The 20,820-nt window shown below is 41.5% G+C and overlaps 1 protein-coding gene across 3 annotated transcripts in view; it reads left to right on the plus strand.

The window, feature by feature from the left end:
* The window catches only part of LOC110505154 (GPI ethanolamine phosphate transferase 2), a 127,032-nt gene that overhangs the window by 41,136 nt on the left and 65,076 nt on the right, over positions 1–20,820 (plus strand). For all 3 annotated transcript variants that reach the window (XM_021584178.2, XM_021584179.2, XM_036970026.1), the window contains exons 5-7: positions 5,840–5,978; positions 8,387–8,599; positions 18,579–18,796. In XM_021584178.2, the coding sequence (XP_021439853.2) occupies positions 5,840–5,978; positions 8,387–8,599; positions 18,579–18,796 (570 nt within the window). The remainder of the gene's footprint in view (positions 1–5,839; positions 5,979–8,386; positions 8,600–18,578; positions 18,797–20,820) is intronic.

Genomic DNA, 20,820 nt, shown 5'->3' on the forward strand with positions numbered 1-20,820 from the left:
ACACTGTCACCACTGATAAATCCACGATAATGGAGAATTTCATAAAGCATTTTTCTATGGCTGGCCATGCTTTCCACCTGGCTACCCCTACCCCGGTTAACAGCCCCCCACAGCTACTTGCCCAAACCTCCCTTATTTCTCCTTCACCCAAATCCAGATAGCCAATGTTCTGAATGAGCTGCAAAATCTGGACCCCTTCAAATCAGCCGGGCTGGACCCTATCTTTCTAAAATGATCTTCCGCAATTGTTGCAACCCCTATTACTAGCCTGTTCAACTTCTCTTTCGTATCCCTAAAGATTGGAAAGCTGCCGCGCTCATCCTCCTCTTCAAAGGGGGAGACACTCTAGACCCAAACTGTTACAGACCTACAGTTGAAGTCGGATGTTTACATGTTTTTAATCTCAGTTTTTCACAATTCCTGATATTTAATGTTTTAGGTAAGTTAGGATCACCACTTTATTTTAAGAATGTGAAATGTCAGAATAATAGTAGAGGGAATGATTTATTTCAGCTTTTATTTATTTAATCACATTCCCAGTGGGTTTCCCAGAAGTTTACATACACTCAATTAGTATTTGGTAGCATTGCCTTTATAATTGTTTACCTTGGGTCAAATGTTTCGGGTAGCCTTCCACAAGCTTCCCACAATACGTTGGGTGAGCTTTGGCCCATTCCTCCTGACAGAGCTGGTGTAACTGAATCAGGTTTGTAGGCCTCCTTGCTCACAAACCCCACAATTTTTCTATAGGATTGAGGTCAGTGCTTTGTGATGGCCACTCCAATACCTTGACTTTGTTGTCCTTAAGCCATTTTGCCACAACTTTGGAAGTATGCTTGGGGTCATTGTCCATTTGGAAGACCGAGCGACCAAGCTTTAACTTCCTGACTTGAGATGTTGCTTCAATATATCCACATATTTGTCATTCTCATGATGCCATCTATTTTGTGAAGTGCACCAGTCCCTCCTGCAGCAAAGCACCCCCACAACTTGATGCTGCCACCCCCGTGCTTCACTGTTGGGATGGTGTTCTTCGGCTTGCAAGCCTCCCCCTTTTTCCTCCAAGCATAACGATGGTCATTGTGGCCAAACAGTTCTATTTTTGTTTCAGCTGACCAGAGGACATTTCTCCAAAAAGTACGATCTTTGTCCCCTTGTGCAGTTGCAAACCGTAGTCTGGCTTTTTTATCATGGTTTTGGAGCAGTGGCTTCTTCCTTGCTGAGCGGCCTTTCAGGTTTTGTCGATATCGGACTTGTTTTACTGTGGATATAGATACTTTTGTACTTCCCTCCAGCATTTTCACAAGATCCTTTGCTGTTGTTCTGGGATTGATTTGCACTTTTCACACCAAAGTACGTTCATCTCCAGGAGACAGAACTTGTCTCCTTCCTGAGCGGTATGACGGCTGCGTGGTCCCATGGTGTTTATACTTGCGTAATCTAAATCCTCCCGTTTATGATAGTTTTTTTTCCTGCATCACAAACGACTCCATTTACTTATTCCCTGCCTGTACTTTAGCCTATCGGATTTCCTGTTATTAACCTATTGCCTGATCTTCCTGACGACGTTACTAGCCTTTTCCATGCCTGTACTCTTGCCTTTTTGGACCCCCTGTGTATGACTTTCTGCCTGCTCCTGGACCCAGCTACCTGCCTCCTCCTGTGGTCCTTTACAAATAAACGCCTGCTGCGCCCTGCTCTTGAAACCAGCTCTCTGTCTCCCATCGTGTTCGCTACACTTACTGAGGTGCTCTGTCCCAGAATCATTAACCTAATATGTTTTACTTGACAATTGTTTCTGGTGTTCTCTCTAAGATCTGGAACGTTACACATATCCGCGGCCCCTATATAAAGAAGGAAATCCTTCTGACTTTAGATAACTACCATCCCATTTCTAAATGATCTTGCCTTTCCAAACGTTTTAGAATCCCTGGCCAACTCTCAGCTAAGAACTTTTAAAACTTTTCATTCTATTCTTAATGTGCACCAGTCTGATTTTAGACCTGGGCATAGCACCGTTTCAACTGCTACGCTTGTTCGAGATGACGTGTTAAATTGCTTAGATTATAAAAACCATTGTGCCGCCTTATTTATAGACCTTCCCAGGGCCTTCGACACTGTTGACCGTTACATTCTCATTCAAAGGCTGAATGAAGTAGGCCTGGATCAGGCTTCTTACAGGTGGTTTGAGAATGATCTGGCAACCCATGGACGTCTATGAGTATCGGCGAGCATGCTAGCAGATACCCATCGACTTCGAGTCATTGCGCTAACGCTAGTTAGCATTGGCTCTCGAAACTACCTCTAACGTCCTTCATACTGTACATAGAGACATAGAAATGGTATCCACAAGTTCCTCTGACTCTGGGAAAATGCCAAAGTACCCATTTAAACCACAGGTGCCAGTTTTATTACTCACCACTTGATCCTGTATCAAAAGGCTGGCTGGTCCTCATTAAGGTCCAGTAGATCACTTCGCTATTCCTTTTTTGTTTGCTCAAGCTTCCGACTTACCTAACTCTGCTGTTAAAATATAAAAACATGAGATGCCAAAACCCGTTCACAAGGTTGGTTAACTCTTGACGTTCCTTGAGTCTCCACCAAACTCGATAAATCCACTTTTAGTTTGAAAGCACCTGAAACCAACTAAAAAATACATTACAATTGTTTGTCCTGGTGCTGCCTCTGCAATTAAAATGATTGATTGGGGACCTTCTTATTGACGAATGTATTCGTTTTTTCTTCAATTTGTGGTGTGGTGGATATTACTTGTTTTATATTTTTATTTCATTTTAGATGTTTGCTCCTATGAAATTGTATATGCAGGGCTCTCTTGTGAAAGAGACCCTGGTCTCAAGGGTGCTTAAATAAAAGTTTTAAAAAGATGCAGAGGTTGCGCTGGCTGGCAGCTGGCTAGGTGTCGATCTCTGTACAGACAGAGCAGCGGAGGTGGTCTTCCAGAGAAGAGGAAAACGTGGCCGTATCGGAGCTGACTGTGTATTGTGGTCAAATGACAAATGTCAGATAAGTCTGTCCCTAAAGCACAGAGTCAAAATGAACCTTTACTCTCAGCCTCAAGTGATTGGTGTTTCTATCTTATCTGAAAGGGGCCGGAGCGTTCCCTTATCCAACGCCCACAGGCCAATACTTTTCCCACAGTAACTCTGGTCTTATCCATGACCCTACACATTCATGGTGTGTTTAGAATTATCTACGGGTCAATTCCTAGACAACTGAGGCAAGGCATTCTCCATTATTATTATTATTATTATTATTATTATTATTATTATCTACAGATAAAACTATGCCGTGACTACTTGAAATTAAATATTTTGTGAACTCGATTGTAGAAAGTCAAAGCTGAACCTCTTTGAGGTAGAGAGTCGTCACAGAAGGATTGGCCTGATAAAGGGGTCTCTCATCACTCATGGAAAGAACCTAAGGCCTCAAAGGGGACCTCAAGGTACATGTTTGAAAAATGTGATCAATGGTTGTTTTTTGGGAAGGTAAAACATTTTCCTTGCAAAACCCCCCAAGGATGCCTCTGCAGATACTGTGCATTTTTAAAAGGTTGAAACCAGAATATTTAAAGCTTCAAATGTGAGTCGAAACACTTTGAGTGGTCTGTTTCAAGCCACAGAACAATCCATGAAAAACATCCTCTTTTTTTACGACTACCCAGAGAACTTCCATGCATTTATCCATTTTGGTATGACATTCCCTGTCACTATGACATTCAAAGGCATGAAGTCTACAGCTTTCAATAGTGGTCTTGATCTGGCGCATTCGCTATGGGTTCCTGACCAATCACCGTTTCCGCAAAGACGCTCAGACTTCAGAGAGCGTTTTGTCATTTGGTTTGAAAAGTATTGATTTTCTTCCCATTTCTAAAGCTCTGTTGAGTGCTGACCTCGGTAATAGGAGGTTGACATGCAGGACAAGGCCATCCCTCATCCTTTTACCTTTTCCTTTTTCATTCTTTGCTACAATTTGCCTCGGGGTCAGCCCCTATTCTCCTAGGACATCACATCTCTCACATTATGATCTAAACTCTGCAATGGTGCTGCAAATTGCACTCGCCTTTCACCCACACAACTTGGCGTGTGAAAAGTTGAAGACAAAATTGTCTTTCATTGAAAATGGGATGAGTTTATTTTTCGTTGAAAAGAAGCAGTTAGTTTGTGTCATGTTGTTCATTCCGCTTTGTGAAACATTTTACAATTTTGTCGATTACTCCCAGAACCTTGGCAATAAATCGATCAGAATAAGGCATGGCAACATATGTATTTGGTAGGCTACAAATGAGCACACTTTCAGTACCGCGTCGTAAATTACAATGGCTGCCTCAGTGCAGGGGAGGGAAAGGAGCGTTTTTCTCTTTCCCCTGTTCCTTTTGCTCTACCTCCTTAAAGACTCAACTGAACGAATAACCCAATCCAGGGTGATAAGGCCACTCTTTTTTTTCGCCCAGGGTTTCATCGATCTTCATTCCCGACAGACTTTTCAACGTTTTGTCTCCTTGCCTTCCACCAGACTGCAACGGCGACTTCCGACGTCTGGCAGATTGACGCTCTCCTGCTGGTGCTCAAGCGCCCCGCTCGAGGAGGCCTTTGATCAGAAATACAAATTGCCTGGCAGTCAGGAAACCTCACAGAGTGGTGGTGGTGGCGAGCAGGTCCCCGACTCGCTGCTTAAACACCAATCAAAGTTGGCCAAGTGTTGTGGGGGCTCGACTTCACTTTTCTTCATCTCCAGACTTCATCTATGGGAGTTGTATCCCTTTTTTCCCGTGCAGAGAAAATGACTATTATGTAAAGCCCAACTGTCTTTGCATTTGCAGTTAATACTGTTGTTGTGATTCAGTATTGCTTCTTGAATTAATGAATAGGCCTAGACATTGTGGTGAAACGTGGCTTATTGAATTACTTGGATTTACTGCTGCAGTGCTACTAGCTTCCTTACTAGCTACCTGGTGAGTTCTGAGGAGCTTGTCATGTGTTTCTACCAGGAGATGGATAAAATAGTCTATAGTAGATGACACTTGTAGCATGAACTACTCATGAGAGTAGCATGAACTACTCATGAGAGTAGCTGGCTATGCAGGCTGCTGATGAGGAGGAGGAAGGTTTGGAGTGTAGCTCGCTCACTTAGCGTTAAGATGCCGTTGATTTGAAAATAGCTGGCTTGGTTAGGGCGAGCGGCTAAACTGGTAGGGACTCGAGGCTTCTGTTAGCTTGCACTGCTAAAGGAGGCAGGCGAGTTTGGAAGAGAGTGCCTGAGAGCTTCTTTTGACATGAAACGGCGCTGACCTCCTTCCATTCCCTGAAGAGAGAGTGTCTAGCCCCTCAGGCGCTGTTTAGACACTCCACTGTTTCGCTCTATTTCAAACAGATATCTCCCCCCCCCCCCCCCACCCGTTTCGCCGCTGACTCTGCGTTTCTATTACCTGTTGAAGCCCACACTTTCTACCTGATAAGTCCCTCATAGCGAGTTGAGTAGAGATCAGATGTCCGTGGCTAGAATATTGAAGTAGCCCTGAATTGACTGCACAGGCGGAACAATTGTTATTTTCCAATGTGAATATATGAACCCATTATGCTTACAAACTGCCGAAGGGATACAATAGTACTACTGCTGGCACATTTAGGCTGGCATTATCTGTGAACGATAGCCGATTGAGGCTGATGAAGACCGAGTTTTTCCCCTCCCCAGACTCAGTCTTATGTCTTATGTCACTGCTTACTGAATATATGCTAATTGTAAATTGCAGTGGATTAAAAGTTTCTGATAAATGGCCATATGTCAATATTTGCTCTGCTTATGTCCCATGCGTCCTCAGGAGACAGAGGGTGCACTACCCTACCTGCTGCTGCTGTGTGGCGACCACGGGATGTCCGAGACGGGCAGCCACGGGGGCTCGTCTGCGCATGAGGTCAACACCCCCCTGGTGCTCATCAGCCCTACCTTCAAGAGGAAAGGTAAGCACTTTCGTTGGCTCCCCCTGTTATCCTTTAGCCTGTCGGTCTCAGTCTGTCTTGCTGTCAGTGCACAACTAGGCACATTCACACCAATGTTCAAATCCATATCATAGCACTGGTCCACCCCTTTTTATATGCATTTCCATTTGTTTTCACATAGCCTCGTTTTTCCTTTTTCCTTTTTCCTTTTTCCGTATCACAATTCCAGTGCTTCAGACGATTAAATAAACTAAGTTGACTGTGGCTTTATGGAAAATTCCAGAAAATGATATCATGGCTTTAGAAGCTTCTGATAGGCTAATTGACATAATTTGACATAATACCTGTGGATGTATTTCAAGGCCTACTTTCAAACTCAGTGCCTCTTTGCTTGACATCATGGGAAAATCAAAGGAAAATCAGCCAAGACCTCATAAAAAAAATTGTAGACCTCCACAAGTCTGGTTCATCCTTTGGAGAAATTTCCAAACGCTTGAAGGTACCACGTTCATCTGTACAAAAAATAGTACGCAAATATAAACACCATGGGACCACGCAGCCGTCATCCCGCTCATGAAGGAGACGCGTTCTGTCTCCTAGAGATGAAAGTACTTTGGTGTGAAAAGTGCAAATCAATCCCAGAACAACAGCAAAGGCCCTTGTGAAGATGCTGGAGGAAACAGGTACAAGTATCTATATCCACAGTAAAATGAGTCCTATATCGACATAACCTGAATGGCCGCTCAGCAAGGAAGAAGCCACTGCTCCAAAACCGCCAACAAAAATGCCAGACTACGGTTTGCAAGTGCAGATGGGGACAAAGATTGTACTTTTTGGAGAAATGTCTTCTGGTCTGATGAAACAAAAAAAATAACTGTTTGGCCATAATAATCATTGTTATGTTTGGAGGAAAAAGGGGGAGGCTTGCAAGCTGAAGAACACCATCCCAACCGTGAAGCACGGGGGTGGCAGCATTATTTTGTGGGGGTGCTTTACTGCAGGAGGGACTGGTGCACTTCACAAAATAGATAGCATCATGTGGAACGAAAATGACGTGAATATATTGAAGCAACATCTGAAGACATCATTCTGGAAGTTAAAGCTTGGTCGCAAATGGGTCTCCCAAATGCACAATGACCCCAAGCAAAGTTTGAGGTCAATGACCCCAAACCCCTTCCAAAGTTGTGGCAAAATGGCTTAAGGACAACAAAGTCAAGGTATTGGAGTGGCCATCACCGCCCTGACCTCAATCCCATTGAAAATTTGTGGGCAGAACTGAAAAGGTGTGTGTGAGCAAGGACGCCTACAAACCTGACTCAGTTACACCAGCTCTGTCAGGAGGAATGGGCCAGAATTCACCCAACTTATTGTGGGAAGCTTGTAGAAGGCTACCCGAAACGTTTGATCCAAGTTAAACAATTTAAAGGCAATGCTACCAAATACAAACGGAGTGTATGTAAACTTCCGACCCACTGGGAATGTGTTTGAAAGAGATAAAAGCTGAAATAATTTATTCTCTCTACTATTATTCTGACATTTCACATTCTTAAAGTGGTGATGCTAACTGACCTAAGACAGGGGAATTTTACTAGGATTAAATGTCAGGAGTTGTGAAAAACTGAGTTTAAATGTTTTTGGCCAAGGTGAATGTAAACTTCCGACTTCAACTGTAAATATATTTACACACACATACTCTCTCACACAACTGAGCTCTGGCTGTGAGAGACGATGACGTATTTCACGTACACACAGGCACCGCCATCTCTCAGCTGAGCTCTCACGCTGTGAGAAGCGGTGACGTCTTGACACGGTGTGAAGAGGAGCTCATTAACGTCTCGCCGCTCCGTGACGAACGTGTTGGTGGCCGCCCATGTGAAAGTGATAATTGTTTCCTCATCCGCCACATCTATTTCCAAGATCACTCCTCATCCACATGGGTTTATTTCAGGGGGATCAGATTGTCCTGAGAGACTGGCTGAGGAATTGATGGACAGGCTCATGCAGTTGCTTGTACTGTAGGGCCTTTGAGACGTGAGCAGAACCACAGAATTCATCTTCTGGATTGGCCTGTCAACTCAACTGTCAGTATTAAGATTGAGCTTTTGTCAAACCGAAAAAGTGGACACAGCATTGATAAAATGTAAATATATGTTGTTGTTGTATTTGAATTTGTGCTACACAAACCAAATCAATAATTATTTGAAAAAATATGGCATGGTAGGGGTTGATTAGGGATTCAAATGTTCTGGCCTGTAACTTCTCAAATGATTTTGAATGGGACTGCATTGTGTGTCCCCAGAAGGTCATTTATGCAAGACTGTGTGTCTATGCCTGTGTGCCTCCTTGCAGGCATGTGTCTCTATGTCCTGAGATACTCTATGCCCTGAGATACCCTCAATCCACCTCCTCTCTTTGCTCCTTATAACCAGTGGGGATGGAGAAGCCGCCAACAGTAGAGCAGGTGGACCTGACCCCAACCCTGGCCCTTGGTCTGGGCCTGCCCATCTCCCAGAACAGCGTGGGCCGACTCATCCAGCCCGTGGTGGAGGAAGCCTCGCTCAGGGACCAGCTACGCTTCCTGCACCTCAACGGCCACCAGCTGAGCTGCCTGCTGAAGGACAGCATGCCAGCCTATGAGAAAGGTAAGAGGGAATGGTGCAGTGCAGTGGTAGTGCCAGATCAGAGCAGAGAAAGGTTAAACCAGCTCCCAGCCTCCCAAATCCACAGAGTTGTCCGTGTGTACAAAGCTAATCAGAAAAAGCAGCTAAATTCAAGTGTGTTACTAATACAAACACAAGCAAGTATACAGGCGCTTAGGCACATACATACCATTTGTGGCGTGGACACACACACACACACACACACACACACACACACACACAGCATCTGGCCCTGGAATCCTTTAAGTCTGTAAATAAATGTATTGACACCTGCAAAGGATTCACAAAGATTGCCTTTGGTTGGCACTCTCCAGAGGACAATCCTGCCCTCCTTTCCCCTCTCTCTCTTTCTCTGTCTGCACACACACACACACACACACACACACACACACACACACACACACACACACACACACACACACACACAGTCCCCTTCTGCAGGGTTCTACACTCTCCTACTTCTATTATCTTACTGAATCACTGTCAAAGAAAGAAACAAATAGAAAGGATAAGATTATCCACCTAAAGGGGTTCTTTCACACACACACACACACCGCCCCCGTAGTTCCATTTCAATCTCGGCTGCTGTGTTTAGGCTCTGTTGTATACAGGTCAAAGCGAGGCTGTGAGACACAACAGAAGAAACCTGGGCCCGTATCCACAAGCATCTCGGAAAAGGTCCTAGGAATCCCTTTTAAGACAACAAACCTCCCAGCTCGGAGTAGGTTTTAGGATAATGTTAAGACACTTCTCAGACCAACTCTGAGCCAGGAGTAAAATTAAGTCATAAAAGTTTATCTCAGCTGGTAATCACCACACTTTGAGGTACTGCGAAGGAAAGATAATGATGTTTCTCATTGACATTGTTGCAAATGATGGGGAATAACCAATTGCGATGAGGCATCGCCAGCTGTGAACTCTGTATCACCCTTTAGACAGCCACAGTGAATGTGACTGGACATCAAATATGGCAATGGTAAAAAATTTGGGAAATGGGAAAAAATTTCAGAAAATCACATTGTAGGACTTTTAATGAATTTGTTTGCAAATTATGGTGGAAAATAAGTATTTGGTTCCCTACAAACAAGCAAGATTTCTGGCTCTCACAGACCTGTAACTTCTTCTTTAAGAGGCTCCTCTGTCCTCCACTCGTTACCTGTATTAATGGCACCTGTTTGAACTTGTTATCAGTATAAAAGACACCTGTCCACAACTTCAAACAGTCACACTCCAAACTCCACTATGACCAAGACCAAAGTGCTTTCAAAGGACACCAGAAACAAAATTGTAGACCTGCACCAGGCTGGGAAGACTGAATCTGCAATAGGTAAGCAGCTTGGTTTGAAGAAATCAACTTTGGGAGCAATTATTAGGAAATGGAAGTAATACAAGACCACTGATAATCTCCCTCGATCTGGGGCTCCACGCAAGATCTCACCCTGTGGGGTCAAAATGATCACAAGAACGGTGAGCAAAAATCCCAGAACCACATGGGGGGACCTAGTGAATGACCTGCAGAGAGCTGGGACCAAAGTAACAAAGCCTACCATCAGTAACAAACAGGTGCCATTAATACAGGTAACGAGTGGAGGACAGAGGAGCCTCTTAAAGAAGAAATTACAGGTCTGTGAGAGCCAGAAATCTTGCTTGTTTGTAGGTGACCAAATATTTATTTTCCACCATAATTTGCAAATCAATTCATTAAAAATCCTACAATGTGATTTTCTGGATTTTTTTTCTCTCATTTTGTCTGTCATAGTTGAAGTGTACCTATGATGAAAATTACAGGCCTCTCTCATATTTTTAAGTGGGAGAACTTGCACAATTGGTGTCTGACTAAATACTTTTTTGCCCCACTGTATATAATGTTCCATACAACATTTGAAAGGCCTATCATTTTCATTGAACACAATCAAAGTTAACATAAGCTCTAGGTTTCCTTCAATTGCCCAATTTATAGGCATGTCCAATTTAGGAATATTTTCTAACAACGTGATATTGCGCTCCAAATGGAAACTTGAAATAACATGATGTAGATAATTTGTTCAAAAAAATTGAAAGAAAACCACGTTTATTTATTAGCGTAATGGTTATGACCATTTAGTCGTGTCATGTGAAATAGGCATTCTGAAATCATTGTCAAAAGCGCAAGAGATACTGTTGCGTGTAGGTCTACATTATTTATGGCTTGATCATATAGAAAAATCAAAGCATTATTTCAACACCACCATTTACTGCTTGTAACTGCTCATGAGCTATCCTAAATATCTGTTGACTAGGTGTGACTCTTATGACCAAAGACGCCTCATGCTTAGCTTTTATTTCTGCCCATAAGAGTAGGAGTAAAATGTCTCTATTCTCAGCACTTAGGACCAATTGTCTACTCTTGAGATGCTTTGTGCACATGGACCCTGTGCTTTGTCTATTACAGTGGATGTTCTGTAATAGGTCATTTAGACAGTCTCTTCCCAGTTTTCAAAATTGCTCCTGCACTTTTTATGTGGTTCATCATCTTTAAAAGGGTGGTCTCAAATGTGCAATATAAATGTACAGAAAAACTTGGTACAGAGTTTTTTTTAAAAAGTGGTTCACATGCAACTCCAGGGTTGTGGGTTTGATATCCTCAGGTTCCCCATGCTGAATATGTTAATTTAGGCGCTCTTTGACATATCAGAATCCCTTGATGATTCTCTGCGGAGTGTTCCAACTCTACAGTATAGGAACATATTCCATATTCATTGGAGGTACGGTTCCCACTTCAGAATGATCCGGGATCTGGGTTTTGAAAAAACGAACGATCCTTGTCGGGAGAGAGATCCGTAGAGAGAGTGTGTGCGGGGGCGTGTCTGTGTTTGCATGTGTCTCTCATCAGAGTACTCGAACCTGATCAAAGCCACGTCGCGCCACACAGATTTGTGTTGGTGAATGTGGCTGCATTTACAAAGGCAGACCAATTCTGATTTTGTTTTTTGGCACTAATTGGTCTTTTGACCAATCAGATCTGCTTTGAAAAAGGATCTGATGAGATTGGTCAGAAGACAAATATCAGAATTGGACTGTCTATGTAAACGCAGCTCGTGTCAAAACAAGCGTTGTTTGGAGAGTGAAGCTAAACATTTTACGTTTGGCGCTATACTCCTGCATTTTGGATTTGAGATCAAGTGTTTCATTTGAGGCGACAGTACAGATTGTCATATTTTGTTTGAGTGTGTTTTCATACATATCTGTTCTCCGGTTTAGAAATGAAAGCACTTTATATATCTATTATATATCTTGTCCCCCAATTTGAAGATGTCATAAGTATTTGTTCAAAGTTCACTTACAGTGTATTAAAGTCAAAAGGGTTGTATTTGGTCCCATATTCCTAGCAAGCAATGACTACATCAATCTTGTGACTCGTTGAATGCGTCTGCAGCTTATTTTGGTTGTGTTTTGTCCATTAGAAAGTGAAGGGTGAATAATGACTGGAGTAATTTTCTTGATCATCCAAGAAGCTTGTAAAAGGCAAAAGCTTGATGTAGTCATTGTGTGCAAGGAATATGGGACCAAATACTAAACTTTTGACTACTATATATACACTATACTTATGACAAAAATACTTATGACAAAATACTTATGACATCTTCAAATGTGGGTACTAGATATTTAAAGTGCTTTCATTTAAAAACTGCTAAACAAATGTATGAAAATACCCTCAAAACAAATGTGACATTCTGTGCTGTTGCTTCATATGAAACATTGTATCTCAAATCCAGAATGCTGGAGTATAGGACCAAATAAAAATGTTTAGCTTCACTGTCCAAAGGCATATGGAGGGGAGTGTAAATGGATACACACAGACATACACACGTGCACACACACACACAGATCTACCTAGTTACAGGGTAAGATTGTGTTTAAATGAAGTATTTTAACAGTGACGAAAGGTATTAATTATGGAATTTGACTACAACAACACATACACCACACCCTCATGAGAGGGTAATCACACTCTGTGTGTGTTACCTTGCAGACTATAGCATTGAGCAGTATTTCTCAATTTATTGCATGTGTGTTAATTTAATGTAATTTATTTTTATTTAACCTTTATTTAACTAGGCAAGTCAATTAAGAACATATTCTTATTTACAATGACAGCCTACCAAAAGGCAAAAGACCTCCTGGGGGGACGGGAGCCTGGAATCAAAACTTAAAAAAAAACAAAAAACATAGAAATATAGGACAAAACACACATCACGACCAATGATGTAGATGGGATGTCAATCCGCTCAATCCGCTTATTCTGACTGCATTGTGAGCGTTTTCCACAAACATTTAGCTTGAATAATCATCCTAGATGAACTGGAGAATTTGGGGCACTGATGTACCATGAATCAACCATACCAGCTTCAGCTTATTATTTTAGAAAGAGTGTGTCTTCTCCTCCTCACAGATTTCTCAATCATCTTTTAATCACAGCTTTTTGTTCCATACGTGAGGTGCGAAGAAACTTCTCTTCAGAATACCCTAAAGTTCAGATTGTTGGTAGAGGACTTCGCTGAGGATCAAGGTTTTTTTGGGGGGGGATTTTGTGTTTTTGTATTTTTCTTTATGGGTTTCTTAATGCTCCTCCATTGATTGATTAATTGCTTGGTCTTGTCATGCAGTGCTCCCTCAAAAAAGAAACCTTGGTCTCAATGGGACTCCCCCTGCCTAAATAAAGGTTAAATAAATATATGTTCATAATTTGAACACTGTCTATCAATTCACCCGCCACCCTTTCCCGTCCATCTCTTTCCTACTTGTATTTTGGGGCTCCGGTCTTATGCCACCCCATGGGCCTCTAAATGCTGAATGCACATTACTGTAGACCAATACATGCTAATCAATCACAGTGGCTGCTTATTGCAACTGTCATTTAAAACATATTTATATTGCAGTACAGTAGCTCAAGAGAAAGGAGAACTCACACAGGCCTTAAATTACTATTCTGAGTTGGATCTAAAATGGCTGCCAGGAAGGTCCTTGTCTACACTACAGATTATTTAGCTCCATTTTTTCACTCGCTAGTTTCCATAGTGATTCTGGGACAACTTTACAAGCGGTGGACCTAAATATTGAGTGTGAAATCTGGCCATTACAACTCTGAGACATGAACCGCATAGCATCCTTGTGAGATTGTCCTTACTGTATACCCAATGGACATGCGTAGACATCTACACAAACAACCATCTCACACCTACAGCAAATGTCTTGACAAGCCCAGACAAGACATAGTGAAAATGCTAAATTCAGTCTGTGGCGTGTGTACCTCATCTTTTTTTCTTCTTCTTGTCTTTATCACATATTTAAATTACTGGAGCTCCTTTTGAGAGGCTCTTAATTTTTCCTCAGTAGAAGGAACAGAGGACCGTATGGGTTTGGTAATCTGTGAGAAATCTCTGCTAGAGAGAGTTGGGCAATTGGTGAGGGTGGCTGATTTTAAAGAGAACTCTGCAAGGTTGTGGTTATTGCTGTCCCAGTCAGTCACCTTGATTAAGGCAGCCTTAATATGCAAGTTAAATAAAGGTTACATTTTAAAAAATACAATAAAAATGTCACATCCAGCCAAGGACACAGCAAGTAATCTGATCCTAAATTCAACCGCTCGGCTGTAGTAGGCTAAATTACAGTGTGGCCGAACAAATTGGACTGACACAGTAGTGCCTTTATCGAGGCTGCTCGGCCCTTTCCCATTTTGACCTTACACATGTGGATCTCAAGCATACGTGAATAATTACATACAGTGCTGGAATGAAAAAGATGCTGGTACACATTTTTAGATGTTCATATTTTAGTGCGATTGGGCGTTCATGGAGGGGGCGGACATTGTGATTTTGTCTGGATTGTGACCTCTGACTGATGTGTGTCACGAATGTCGATCTCGAACCGAACACTAAGCCTTTTATTGAGTGGCCATTTGCTTTTGCTGTTCTGTTCGATAGTGATCACTCGAGTCTGCAAGTGGTTTGGGCCCAAATGAGCATTGAGACGATGAACACGACATCCCAACTGCCACTTATAAATATTCCAAAATGCAAAATCCATCCGTGAGCATCTATCTTGTAGCATGACTCACTTGCTATGAAACACGGGCAGTGAGGACCCCGGGGCAGACACAAATGCATAGTCTGATAGACAGTGAGAAAGTTGTCAAAACAACAACATCTCTCTACTGCTGCCTAAACTATGTGCAATTATATTGGTCACCAGTGATTTCATCTGCTGGTTTCAACATAATCTAATCACCTATGCTTAGTCTAAATACAGTGGCAACTAGAAGATACCCCAAAAATATTTAGTATATCAACGTAAGCTAAATATTGTATGATGTGGCTTTCCATGGTACTGATTTGTGTGTGTGTGTGTGTGTCCCTCTCCTTGTTCGGGCGGCGTTCGGCAGTCGACATCACTGGTCTTCTAGCCATCGCCACTCCACCTTTCATTTTCCATTTGTTTTGTCTTGTTTTTCCGCACACCTGGTTTACATCCCCTCATTACTCTACATTTATATTATCCTCTGTTCCCTCCATGTCTGTGTGTAGATAGACACACAACACAGCGGGGCGCTGTTTCGTTCGCTCGGCTGCTTTCTCTGGTGAGATACATTCAGCAGCCTCTGGCAAATTGAAGGAAATTTGGAAAACACAGAGACGAAATATAAAATAATTTTGACAGGTTTTTTTTTTAAGTGTTTTTTTTTTGTCTCGTAAATTTGATGCCTCTGTAGCTAACTAGCTAGTTCACTTGGTAATGGAAGGAGCATAGCATTTAGTGTTTCACTAGATGGTTGGTTAGTTTCTCTTTAGTTTAATATGAAGTGAATTGCTCAGGCTTAGCTAGCAAGTTAATAATGGACAAGATTTTGTGTAACGTTACATGATCAAACTTCAAATATACACTAAACTCCTAAAACCTTCCGCAAGCTTCCGTTCGGCTGGTACTTAGCCAAACTTGGCTAGGCGAATCCAAAAGAGTGTGCTCGCATACTCCTTTAATAGAAAATAGTACTGTTTGTTCATATTGTCCACAAAATAGTCAGAATTAATCTAAGATAACTCAAGAAATCTGTAATTAACTTTGTTGTTTTTCTGAGGATATTTTAGTCGCACAATTTTACATCTAACTAATGTTTGGTGCAGTATTTCTCAAGTGAACAAATGTGCATGAAAACCATTTGTCTGTTGTTGATTGACAACAAACACTTCAATGAAGAATCCCATTGAAGAAAACACTGTTTACTTACTTTGAAATGTTCATATTTTTAAATATTCATTTGGATTCTTGCCGCACCTAATACTCTCAGAGAATCTCTGTACTCTGTGCACCCGAATGGAACAGAGGAGCTGGAAACTAAACATTTTGATTAGGAGGTGAAACAACCACAATCCAGGGCCAAATTCAATAAACTCAACCATATAACACTTTATTCTTACTCTGCGGAGATGAAAGTGCTCAACAAAACCAGCCCTTACAGTGCGATTCAAGAAGTACACTCCCACATGTTAGGCATAGTTCAAACATGCTTTCTTCCTGAAGGGAAATAGTGTTACTTTAAAATAGTTACAGGCCAGTTTATATAACCTGTACTTCTTATTGCAATACAGCGCTTTTCCCATCTCATTTCTTTCTTCTCCAACCGTCTGTCTTGGTATTAGATTGATTGAGCTTATTTATTTGTTTCTCTGGAGTGGAGGAGGTACATAGGTACAAATGAGGGGAACAGGAGGGCACCAGAGGTTTGTGTTCTTGCTGACGTGGCTAATTTCTGTCCTAAGTGCCGTAGCATCCCCTTCTCTGAAAACTTGGCCAGCCACCTCAGTGGGAAGAGAAAAATAACACTGATGGTTGCATGACTCAGCAATATGACAGTGGATTATTGAGGAAGTCCTCGACTTGTTGGAATTATTTGTACTACAAGTGAAGTACCGCCCTCAGCCTCATTGACAACTCCCACTTCTTTTGATATCTGTTTTTCAAATGATTAGATACTTTTTTGTGTGGATTCAGCTAAAGCGAAACCATTGTTTCATTAAAATATGCTGTAATAAACTTTGCATTTCACAAAATTGGGATAACAGAAGAATTAAATGATGAATAGCGAGCGTTATCAATTATGGCTGTGACGATAACAGTATCTCAATACTTTTTCCATAGCAAAAATGAAAACACAAAGCAGACCCAGTAATAATCGTATTAGGAGACGATGGGGAGATGATAAAAAACCTTGTCTATGCCAGGCCAGGGTATTCATCTCTCCTAACCCATGATCAATTAATTAAATTACAGTTTCATTATGAATGGATGGCGTGTCATTTTCGCTTATGTTTGAGGAATTTGTCACCTGAGAAATCAAAGCAGGACATAGGGTGGATCCTGTGTGTAGTATACAGTAACTGAATGAGTAAATTAATTAGTTCTTATTGTTTCTGTAATCGGTGTTTAGCTGTATAATTGGGTACATTATCTGCAGTGTAAGTGTCTGTTGAAGTGGCAGCTGTTGTAAGATGGGGATACAATTGTAGAGTTTTGGCAGTACAGCTAGTAAATAATTTATAGAGACATACTGTATATGATCTACTTTTTAGAGCTAGTCTCCTCAAAATATGTCATATTTATAGGCTGTATGTCTGTCAACCAACAATGGGTCGCATTCATCAACCTGAATTACTTTGGTACTTTTTCGTGTCCATCACTGATGAAAGTGTAATGACAGTTCACATTAGAGTAGACAGCCAATGTCTCTCACTCTCATTTACACTGTCTTTTTAATATCTTTGATTTGCTAATAACTTCAGGCATCTTGTGGATACCTAAAAAGGCCATCCTCTGACCAATCCCACTTTCACTTTCACTCTGACCAAGGACTGTTTGTATTGTTTGATTCATGCCTATGGCTGAAGGCTCGTATATTTTCACCTCCGTTCCTGTGTCTGACATCATCACAATCTCCGTTTTATCATAGTTATGCTCATATGATTCAGATAGAGGCGCCAGCAAACGATGGGTATCAGTCGAGTTGTATGCGTTCTAGAACAGTTGGACAAAGCCAAAGCAAAGGGTTGTTTTATTATACTCTACTTTTGAATGTTATTGTTCCCAAAATTACGGCTCTGATGGTCCTGGAAATTTGGAACGGTCGTGACGGTTATTTTATTTTCATGAAGGTCTCCTTCCATAATCGTTGGCTACATGATTATACAATTACCATGCCAACCCTACCCAAAATGCTATTTTGGAAGGTTATTAAAATGCTTGAATGAAATTAATACAGAAAAGTCAACAATGTTGAATGGATTTTTTTTCATATCCTGGCTACGAGTTGGCAATGTTAAGTGAATTACGAGCGGACTAATGGAGCTATAAATCTGCATACAAATTATATGGAGTTGGTTATCGATTGTACTTTTCTCCAAGTCTCCGGCGCAAATGATTTAAGCACGTTTCGCTAATTAAATGTGTGTAAATCATTACCCGTGGTTTCTTACTAACACAGGAGTAACTATTAGTGTATTATTGTGTTATTGCCGCTGTACAACATATACAACACATTCTTGAAAGGTGCCTCTGTTAGTTATTGTGTGTCTACCTTCGCAACTACTACGGGGCGGCAGCGTAGCCTAGTGGTTAGAGCATTGGACTAGTAACCGAAAAGTTGCAAGTTCAAATCCCTGAGCTGACAAGGTACAAAATCTGTCGTTCTGCCCCTGAACACGCAGTTAACCCACTAGGCCGTCATTGAAAATAAGAATTTGTTCTTAACTTACTTGCCTAGTTAAATAAAGGTAAAATAAATAAAAAACTACTACCACTAGTAGTAGTATTGTTCATGTGAAATTGATTGACATCTGATATCACTCACATTTTGGCATAACACCTTCCTTTCCTCGCCCTCCTCCTCTCATAATTGTCTCCCTCCCTCCCTCCTCTCTCTCGCCCACAGAGGAGGGCTACGAGCAGTTCCGCGTGGCGGAGAAGTCCCATGGGAACTGGTTGAAGCTGGTGGTGGAGGGCAACACGTCAGAGGTGCTGAACAGCATGGGGAAGAAGGTGCTCAAGCAGTACCTGGAGGCCCTCAGGGTCATGAGCGCGGCCCTCAGCAAGCAGATGGGCAAATATGACATGTATTCCATGGTGGTGGGCGTGGTCCTCGTCTTCCAGGTGGGTAGTGGGGTGTTGCCCCCCCCAGACGCTTGTGTCAGTTTGGGATTTTCCCCACGAATGGTTAAGGTTAGGATTGGGGGAGAACCTGATCCTAGATCTGTACCTAGGGGAACTTCACCCCAGAGCTGGGATTGAGGGACAGGAAGTTACATGATAGTGGTGATGATGTACTCGGTAATATCGTGTGTGTATATAAATATTTATATACAGTGGGGCAAAAAAGTATTTAGTCAGCCACCAATTGTGCAAGTTCTCCCACTTAAAAAGATGAGAGAGGCCTGTCATTTTCATCATAGGTACACTTCAACTATGACAGACAAAATGAGGGGGAAAAAATCCAGAAAATCACATTGCAGGCTAGCCTAGTGGTTAGAGCGTTGGACTAGTAACCGAAAGGTTGCAAGTTCAAATCCCGAGCTGACAAGGTACAAATCTGTCGTTCTGCCCCTGAACAGGCAGTTAACCCACTGTTCCTAGACCGTCATTGAAAATAAGAATTTGTTCTTAACTGACTTGCCTAGTTAAATAAAGGTAAAAAAAAAAAATATGCAAATAATTGTATATATTGTATATTGTATATATATATATTGTATATACATATACATACACATGTACTTTGCATGCAAGCCATAATAAGACTATGCAAAGTCTATTAAAATATTATCTGACTCCATAAAGACAATTTAGCAATGTGCAAGCGGGACTGTTGTTAGTTACAGGAATAGGCTATCAAGAAATGTCTGAGAATTGAATGATCAATGCTAGTAGATTTAAATTGCAAACTGAATCAATTCACATACAAGGCTAAACCACAAATTTCAAGTTATTACTGGCATTATTCTAGGCTTGATCAAAGAGGGAGAGAGAGAAGTCAAGGTCCTAAAGACCATGCCACAAAAGGTCCATGGGGAGGAGCTAGAGAGAGAGGCAGTGTAGGTTCCTCACCAAAGCAGGACATGAGCAAAAGAGAGAGAGACAATTCATCTAAGATCAATGTATAACCCATATGACCTGTTTGAATTCGAGTTGTTGACCAATAGCAGACTCTAAAAGTTCACTTCCAAGCAGATATCAGACGTATAAAATGTTATCACAACAGCACCTCTGCTTCCCAGAGATGTGACAGAATGGGGGTTGTTGAGTGCAACACAGATCATTCAGCGTAACTGAGAAACACAATTGAGTACTTGAATACGGTGTTGTCATAGACATGTCAGGGGCTGCCACTACATGCTGATCAGAACACTTGTATACATTATACCAAAAGTGTTATGTACAGTACATATGCATGCCAGTGCATGGTATATGTGTGACCATGGTGGGATATTGCTGATGGTTTTCATATTGAATGGTATTAGCCTAAATGAGCACTTTTAAATGAGTAAACTGGTGTCATATGGTACGTATCACACACAACCCACATCCAAATATTTGCATTTTAAGATGCCAATTCTGCTGCTGAAGTGATCCAATATCTAGGCATATTCATAGAACACAATACATTTTAATGAACAGTTTTAATGTTGATTTAAGGCTTGACTTGACTTAATCCCGTGGTTTACCTTTACAGAGAGTGTTGATATAGCCTTCAATTATTAAAATGGCCTTGCGCTAGCGTGGGAATAACTCTACAGTTAGAACATAACTTCCCCACAGTTCTGATTGGATAACAGATAATTCTGTTTCCTCTGTCTGTGATAACTTTAGATGATGATCTTGATCTTTATCGGCGCTACTTCTCAACATTGCTGCTACCAAACACTTGGACAAAGGGTCTCTAATGAAGTGAGGTGTGTGTGTGCGTGCTGTTTGATTATCAGGTTCAAATCGAATCAAATGAAATGTTTTCGTCACGTGTTTCGTAAACAACAGGGGCAGACTAAAAGTGAAATTACTTACCCACGGGCCCTTCCCAACGATGCATAGAGAACGAAAATGGAGAAATTATTGAAAAGTGATAACAAGTCATAATAAAAGTCCTAGTAAATATATTGTGAGTAACAATTGCTATATAATGTCAC

This window comes from Oncorhynchus mykiss, chromosome 31, assembly GCF_013265735.2.
Source record: "Oncorhynchus mykiss isolate Arlee chromosome 31, USDA_OmykA_1.1, whole genome shotgun sequence".
NCBI lineage: Eukaryota > Metazoa > Chordata > Actinopteri > Salmoniformes > Salmonidae > Oncorhynchus > Oncorhynchus mykiss.